Below are 8,930 nucleotides of genomic sequence, written 5' to 3'. Positions count from 1 at the left end.
AAAAAAAAAAAAAAAAAAAAAAAGAATCTGATTAAGGAGCTAATTAAACATTAAATTAAAGAGTATGAACATTTATCCCATGAAATTCCATAGAATTGTGCTATCCAATAGAACTTTCTGCAATGATGGACATATTCTGCATTGTTCTGTCTGATACAGTTGCCACTAACAACATGCGATTATTTAGCCCTTAAAATGTGGCTAGTCGGCTGGCGAAGTGGCTCACACCTGTAATCCCAGCACTTTGGGAGGCCAAGGCAGGCAGATCACTTGAGCTCAAGAGTTCAAGACCAGCTTGGGCAACACGGCAAAATCAAATCTCTATAAAAAATACAATAATTAGCTGGGTGTGTTGGCATGTGCCTGTAGTCCCACCTACTTGGAAGGTTGAGGTGGGAGGATGGCTTGAGCTCGGGAGCAGAGGTTGCAGTGAGCTGAGCCATATCTTGTCTCTAAATAAATAAATAAATAAATAAAATGCAGCTAGTGTATCTAATGGACTGGAATTTTACATTTTATTTTTCATTAACTTTTGTTTGTTTGAGACAAGGTTTTGCTCTGTCATGAAGGGTGGGGTGCAGTAGTGGGATCATGACACACTGCAGTCTTGATACCCTAGGCTTGAATGATCCTCCCACTTCAGCCTCCCAAACATCTGGAACTTACAGGCCTGTACTACCACACCCAGTATGTGTATACACATATATATTACACACACACTATATATACACATACACATATACCTCCATACATACATGTGAATGTATTTTATATATACATACACACACACACATAGTATAGGCAGGGTCTCACTATGTTGCCCAAGCTGGTCTCAAACTCCTGGACTCAAGAGATCCGCCCACCTTGGCCTCCCAAAGTGCTGGGATTACAAATGTAAGCCACTGTGCCCAGGTAACATAAGTTTTTAAATAGCCACCTGTACCTAGTGGCTACCATATTGGACAGTGTGGACATAAAGGACTATAAGCACACACATAGTATGACAGATTTACATCTCAGAGGGAACACCATCTGTTCACTGTGGAAGGTAAATTGTAAGAGAGACAGGTGAAGTGGAGAAAAGTTAGAAACAACAGCACAATAATCTAGTGATGTGAACCTAAACTAATGTAAGGTCAGTTGAGCTCCCAAAGCAGTAATGTAGTCAAGAAATATTTAGCAATTGAAATTGGATGACTGTATGTGAATCGTAAGCAAAAGAGAGACATGGGATGACTCAGGTTTCTAGTTTGAGAAATTGTGTAGATGTTGGTGTTATTCACCCTATAAAGAGAGTGCAGCAAGATTTGTCCAGGGATAAAAATGATTGTTTCAAGCTTAAATTTGAAAACAAGTCTGAATTATCTATCCAGTAAGAAGTTGGCTAGCTATACATGTCTGTAACTCAGAAAGTAATTAACAGCTTAGAGGTGGCCATTAAGGAAATGAACTTTGGATCGATCACCCAGGGAACATGGACAGTGAAAGCAGAAAGAGTTAAAGGGCCCAGAAAACACTATCAGTTGGGAGGTGAAAGTCATTCTCTTCCACAAAAATTCAATGCATCTCATTGTATTCTAGGAATCAGACTAGGCCTTTAGGGACCAAAGATGAATAAGATAGAGGCCCTGCTCCCCAGACATTAGCTTGTAGAGGAGTGCTAATTAGGAAGAAGAGTTCATGGAATAAGAAATTCATGAAGAAGCTGGGCATGAAATACTCAAGGAGGTAAGAAGAAAACCAGAAGAGATGTCTCAGAAGTCAAAGTAAGAACCAGTGCACTGAGTACTACAGAAAAGAGGGGGAAATATCCATGAAACTGAGATAATGTGCTTAGTAATCATCTTCTGCATGGTTAATTCTAGAGTGGTAGAATTAGAAGCCAGACCACAAAAAGTATAAAAGAATGAAAGGAATGGAAATGGGAACACTTCAGTGGAAAATCTCTCCCTTGTCCTATGATAAGAGCTTTATTTAGATTCCCTCCTTCATGTCTTCTTAGTTATCTTCCTTTCCCGTATCTTCAATATTTCCTTCTGTACTGGCTCTTTCCCCACTAATGGCATTTAAACAAGACTGGATAGTCCATTCTTAAATGGACCTCTTTCTATAGCTCTCATCCAATACTTCTCCCTGCCTGCACAGTTAAGAGTGAAATGAAATATATCCAAGGAGAAAAGGTCAACTGAAAATAGATTCAGTTACAGGGCAAGTTTGTAAAAGATTTATGTTGATTAGAGATAAATATTTCAGTCTTCTATACAAATATAATAGTTTTTGTTATGCTATTAAGTGACTTTTCAGATGACCTTGTCTAATAGGAATGATATTCAAGAGTAGCCTTCTCCAAATAGCTTGATCTCTTGCTGCCATATTCGCAAAAGTTTAGGTTATTACCACAAAAAGCAGTGGTACTCCTTCACTAGATAAGGTCCTTGAACACAAATATGATGTCTTTATTATCTTTGAAGTCCTAATATTCAGAACAGTTTGAGAGATGTAACAGTTATTCAAATTTATCAGAAACAGATTTGTGTGGGTTTAAAGGTGGCCCATATGATAACTTCTCAAACTACTTCTTTACATAGTCCACATTCAGCATTGTCCTACAAATCTCCTAAGCCAGGGTGTCATAAAGCAAATGGCTATTGATGTGGTGAGACAAAGATCTCCTCAGCTCTTGAGATCACTAGGCAAGGTCTATGGTGGATAGTATCAGGGCAAGTAGTCTCATACATTTATCCAGTATAGATATCAATGTCTATGGGTGGTATTACATGAGCAAGCATTACTCTGGCCTCAACACCCCTAACAAATTAGTATTTCTCCACTTTTACCTCCCAGAACTGCACATATAACAAATATAACTTAAAAACAGAGCATTCTATCATTTCACACTGACTGCTGACATGTCAGTTATATCATCATCTTGGTATTTTGGCACCTGACCACATAGCAAACTAACTTAACACTTCAAAATATTTTAGGTGTATGAGCAAACATTTTGTGAAGGGAAGTTTCATCTTTGCAAAAAAAAAAAAAAAAAAAAAATCATTACTTGAGAACTTGTGCTTGTTAAATACATTTCCAAGTTTCTGGGTTTCTTTATATATAAAACATTTGACATACACTGCCTAGCTAAAGCAATAATGGCAAACCAGTACAATTTACACATGTTAGAAAACTCCACTTTCCAAGGAGATATAAACAATTATAATGGAAGTTCCATGAAGGCAGGGACTTTCCTTGTGCACTACTAATCCTCATCACAGAACTTAGTAATGGCACGGAATAGGTGGTAAATAATATTTACTGAATTAGTGACAGTCACTAAATACATAAATGGTTAAATAGTCAAAAGTACTCCTGGTTTTGCTTAAATTAAGTGATTTCAATTTTATAATTTTGTAAATAGGGCTGGAACCACAGGACTTCTAGGAGAAAAAGAAAACTTAACTCATATTCTTAAGTAACCAGACAAAAGAGAAATGGTGATTAAACTCACATATATAAATCATTAGTGACTTGCTCCACTAAGGTGGAAATATGTGTGATCATATTAACAGATGTTTCTTTAAAATATTACCATTCTCTGACTATGTCTAGCAAATCAGGAAAATCTTTGGATGAGGGAAGGAATGTAGGGAGTTGAGGTAGGAAACAACATTATTTCACCTTGGCACGAACATGATGATCAATGTTAACTCACTTCTCAAAAAGGTAAAATTTGGAGATTTAACATCCAACAAAATCATATGTTTTAAACAGAAAGGCACCGGGCATACACTATTGACTTTATTTTTCTCCATAAATAAGCTAGCCATCTTTATGTGCAATATCGCTTTAAACTGGTTACTTTAAATGATCACAGGAAGCAGCATGATGGTTGGACATGTTAGGTAAGTTCCAGCAGAGCTGGGTTTGGGCAGGTCCTACCGGTGCACCCTTGGGCAAGTTATTTAACCTTGCTCAGCCTAAATTTCCTCAGTAAGAATGATAGTACCTACTTTGAAGGTTTTTGCAAGAATTTCAAACTGCACATAAAGTATGTAGCATTATATCTGACACATAAATTATCAATTATTAACTATCAGCTATTAGGATGATAAGTAAAAGCTCAAAAATGATCTTTCAGTTACAAAGTATGGTTCTTCAAAAAAACCTAATGTAGTGTCTTAGCGTATAGGGCTAGGTAAGCATTCAAATTTAATTAATATTCTGTATTTCCTATATACTATGTGTTAATAGGATGTTCATTTTAATGCCCTTTCATAGCATCCTTTATGTACTTATCTATGTGATTATTTGGTTAATGCCCCTCTGCTCCTCCAGTATGTAAGTGTTACAGATGCAGAAATGTTTGTTTTGCCAAAACTGTATCCCCAGTGCACAGTACTGGTCAGTTGAATAAATACTGACTGCTTACAAAAAAGCTAACATAATAAATTTCAGGCTCATCTCCACCATATGAGCATGAGCACCATATTTTCTTGAAATTGGAAGAGACTTGCTAAAGAGCATAGTGTTTTTTTTTTTTTTTTTTTTTTTTTTAAGTAGAGGGTTAAACTCTAAGCATTGATTTCCTTCTAATATACCAAATTGAATAAAAAATGAAAAACCAGCAATGACATGGCATGAAAAAGGAAATAATTCCCTGCATGAAAAAGGAAAAATTCCCTGCTTTTAAGGTAAGAATCATTATTCAGTTATGACAAAAATTGCTTTATATAATTACCATATGTGCTCAAACTAACAACCATCTAGAGTGATTTCCCCCCATCCTCACTCCCCGGCCTTATATATTTTACTGTGAATGTCCTACTGAGAGGAAGAAAATAAAAGTATTAATTGAAATCTTCACATTTCTTTATTCTGTCAGTAAATAGCAATTATCCTTAAATTTCCAAATCCTTACCACGGACCTGTTCAGCAATATAATACATGAAGAGTGCTCATCCATTAGGCAACTGCTTATTCAGTGCCCATCATATACTGCACATGATGTTCAGCACTGAGGATAAAGGGGAGAATAAGACAGAGAAGTCTCTTCTCATAGAGATTAAGTGTTCATTTTAGGAAATCTACTTTGTCCCTACTGTGTTCCTTGCATATAAATATACATATGTTTTGTATTTCTAAAGTGAGAATATGACTGTTCTTTGGAATGTTTCCAGACCCAACAAGGAAGTTATTATGACCTACGTATTCACTATAAATGAATTAGATTAACAAAACTATTTGAAAGTCTCATGTGGTTTGATGTAATAAAATTTTACAAGTAAAATATTTTTCTGCATCACCTCAAATCAGTTAAGAAAATAATGATTTTGGCCCATTCTTCTTGCTTGGCACAAATAACTAATTTCAGTGCACTGTCACACATAGTTTGAAAATGGGAGCCAAAATGAGCATTCACCATGATAATGAAGAAAACTACAATCTGGAAGCAAAAAGTGTGAGTTCTGAACACTGCCCAGACACTGTTAGCATCATTCAAGCTTTGGATGCCAGGCAGCCAACTAAATGTAGGACTTGGACTGCATGAATGTGTTAGATGCTGGTTAAAGAATGCATTTTTTATTAGCCATAGTTCAGAATTTGGCTGTTAACACACATCATGTTATCAAGTCATGCAATAGGATCAGATTGGAAAGATTGTATCTGTCCAAGTTTTACAACAATAATGACAGAAAATCAAGGTAATAAATATGTGTATTTAAAATTATTAAAAAGGTGGAAGCAAAAGGAAAAAAAAAAGCAAGGAATATTCCCCCCAAATTATCATTTACCTATAATTTACATTTTAAGAGATACAGCACTCAAGGGGCCATGCATTTTTATAGAAAATATATACAGACAGCAGTAAATAACAGTTATATAGTGAGGAAAATAATTTGTTTTAATATTCTTTTAATCTTTCTTTATATTAAGAAGAAAGTTTCAATTTGGTGGCAATATGCTTTTAACACTTAGAGTGTGAGTGCAGATTTGCTGGCCTTTGTGAACCAACAATATCTAGCTCAAATAATATTGCTTACACCCGTGGTTTTGGATTTCCTTACATTCTTAAAATTGTTCAGGAACCCAAAAGAACTTATATTTATGTGAATTACACATGTCAACTTTTAACATATTAATTAAACCTGAGAAAACCTATACATATCAACTGATTTAAAATAATAGTCAACACATTACAGGTTAACATAACCTTTATGAAAAACAACTAATTTTCAAAAAAGAAAAAAAATGTAAAAAGAATGACATTTAGATTTTTATTTCCAATTCCCTTTAATATCTGGCTTAAAGTGATAGGAGTAGATAAAAAATAGAAATAAAAAATAGGAAACAGATAGATTTTTATATTTACTTCTGCATTAAATCCTTTGCAATGTGTTGTTTGGTTGAAGCATATAAAGTAATTCCATCTTCACACAGATATAAATTTGGAATGGAAAGAAACATTGCAATAGCCTTTTTATATTTGAGCAGTTATTCCTTTATGATACTACTACACCAAAACTTGACAAGCAGTTTCTTAAAGATTAGTTGCAATGTGGAATCTGAAACAATATCAATGAACTATTTGTACCCTAGAAGCCTGTAACAGAATGTATTATTTTGAAAACAGTTTTAATACTGTAGGTCCCCTGAAGAGGTCTAGTGAAACTCCCAACTGTGTGGTTGCCTGGCCCACGTGTCAAGAACTACTGGCTTACACTATTTTTTAACCAGTCAAGTGATGGTGATGTTGGTTTTCCATTCATGATAATAACGACTTGTTTAAAAGGAAAGTTTCACTTTAAATAATCAGTTTAAAGAAATATGTTAAATTATAATACAGAGGGTAATTATGGGGAAAACGTGAAGTAATTCTGAAAACAATAAACACAATCTGCAAACCTACCTTCTACACTTATTTTATAATTAAGGAAACTGCTAGACAGCTTTCCCTCACCTTGTGTCTTTGCTGGCTTCTAATGATGAGGTCTTGGCTCTGTATGTCAAATTTTCAGGAAGGTGATTCTCAACTAATTAGGTATAAGTGAATTACTTAGGTGGCAGACTAAAGGCCAATACTAGGAAACACTGATAGTAAGAAATAACTTTTCTTCTCCTGAATTTTATAAAAATAAAATATCCATAAGGCACCCTCATATTACTATTAATCCACTCAAATATATATTGATTTCCTATTAAGTGGCAGCACTGTACAAATAATTTGTAAGACTCACAAACCTACTAAATAGATATCATGTCTTTCAAGAGTTTGCATTCTGATTGGCACGATTTTGACCAGTTGGTATACAAAAATGTAGACTAGAAAAGTAGAAATATTACAAGACAGAGTAGTCAAAATTCTAGGGAATAAAGATTATCTTCATTTCAGAGAAAGGGTGTCCTTTGAGGCTGACGTGGGTCGTAGGTCAGATGAAGAGATTTGGAGGTAAGGCACTAATTTATAAACAAAAGGCAGCAATTAGTTATAGGTTAAAATTGCTCCAAAGGTAACAGGCCTTTAAGAAAGTCAATGTCATATTCTTAGGCACGAGTCCCTGATGCTGGGGAAGGGGGAAAGGGTCACAGAAGTCAGCCTTGCTGGAGATCACTGGCCTGCGTATCTCAGGCCCACGGGGGTGCCCCACCGAGGCTTTGCCTCACCTGACCGTCCTGACCACGAAGTACACCAGCACCGCGCCGCTCACCACCATCAACACGGTCAGGGCCCGCTGGGTCATGGGCTTGTCGCCAGGGTTGGGGCTCACAGCAAGGCCGCCACCCACTGAGCCTTCCCCGGCCTTCCCTCCGTGATCGTCCGCCTCAAGCCCGGCCACAGGGCTGCTGCCATTGCCTCCCTCGGAGCCCCGCGGCCCCGCAGCTTCAGCCAGACCACGGCCCGGCTGCTGGGCAGCGGTAGGGCCCGGTGGCAGAGGCTGCAATGTCCGTGGTCTAGGGTCAGGAGGCCCAGGACCTGGCGCAGCCTCGGCTGCCTGCAGCAGGACTGCCAGGGGCCCGCTTAGCTCAGGCAGCAGCAGCAGGAGGAGGACGGAAGCCAAGAGGCGGCTGAGACAGCAGCAGCACTGCGAGGCCTTCATCGTTCCCGGACCGCGCTCTCACCACCCGGGAGCCGCCGGGCCCGCCACCCTGGCTCCAAGAGGGACCATGGGCGCGGTGGAGAATGAAGCAGATGTGACCAAACGCCAGGGAGAGGCCCGGTCGTGGCAGGTGGCAGAGGCTATAGCAGTGGCAGCTGCCTGGAGAACCGGAAGTTCGTACATCTCAGCGGCCACTGCTGCTAAGGACGCCTTCGGTTGCTAACTGGTAGGGGCAGGGTGCACTTGGTGACGTCAGAGCCCCAGCGCCCAGTGCGCAAGCGCACTTGTGTAAAAAACGAGGACGTGAGCGTTCTGGAAGCTTTGCTCTTTTCAGTGTTAGTGAGGAGCGGTCAAGGATGATGCGTATTAAGAAAGTAAGTAGACAAAAAGAGATTGTGTAACATGTACAGCAACTCTCTCATGCAGGAACCCAGAGAGATTGGAAACTCATAATCTGAATTCATTCGTGTCAAACTGCAATAACACATTTAATCTGTAAGCCAGAAGGGCTTAGTTTTCCTCAGCTTGATTACAAGCTTTAAGCAGGCTTTTTTTCCTGCCTATGGGTCCCTGACCTCCCTTTCTAAAGAGCATTTACTTTGATGAGTTCATGTCCTTTGCAGGGAGGGACAGGGATGAAGCTGGAAACCATCATTATGAGCAAACTATTGCACGGACAGAAAACCAAACACCGCATGTTCTAACTCATTGGTGGGAATTGGACAGTGAGAACACTTGGACACAGGATGGGGAACATCACAGGCCGGCCCTGTCGTGGGGTGGGGGGAGGGATAGCATTAGGAGATACACCTAATGTAAGTGACGAGTTAATGGGTG

At 38.5% G+C, this 8,930-nt stretch overlaps 1 protein-coding gene across 1 annotated transcript in view; it reads right to left on the bottom strand.

Moving 5' to 3' along the window:
• FAM174A (family with sequence similarity 174 member A) overlaps positions 1 to 8,318 on the bottom strand; it is a 46,060-nt gene extending 37,742 nt beyond the window's left edge. Inside the window, exon 1 of the mRNA XM_023212216.1 lies at positions 7,660 to 8,318. Within this exon, the coding sequence (XP_023067984.1) occupies positions 7,660 to 8,093 (434 nt within the window). The 5' untranslated portion in view covers positions 8,094 to 8,318. The remainder of the gene's footprint in view (positions 1 to 7,659) is intronic.
• Between the last annotated feature and the right edge of the window lie 612 nt (positions 8,319 to 8,930).

This window comes from Piliocolobus tephrosceles, chromosome 4, assembly GCF_002776525.5.
Source record: "Piliocolobus tephrosceles isolate RC106 chromosome 4, ASM277652v3, whole genome shotgun sequence".
NCBI classification, from domain to species: Eukaryota; Metazoa; Chordata; class Mammalia; order Primates; family Cercopithecidae; genus Piliocolobus; species Piliocolobus tephrosceles.
Note: the sequence above shows the minus strand (reverse complement) of the source record. Positions and strands in the feature narration are given on the sequence as shown.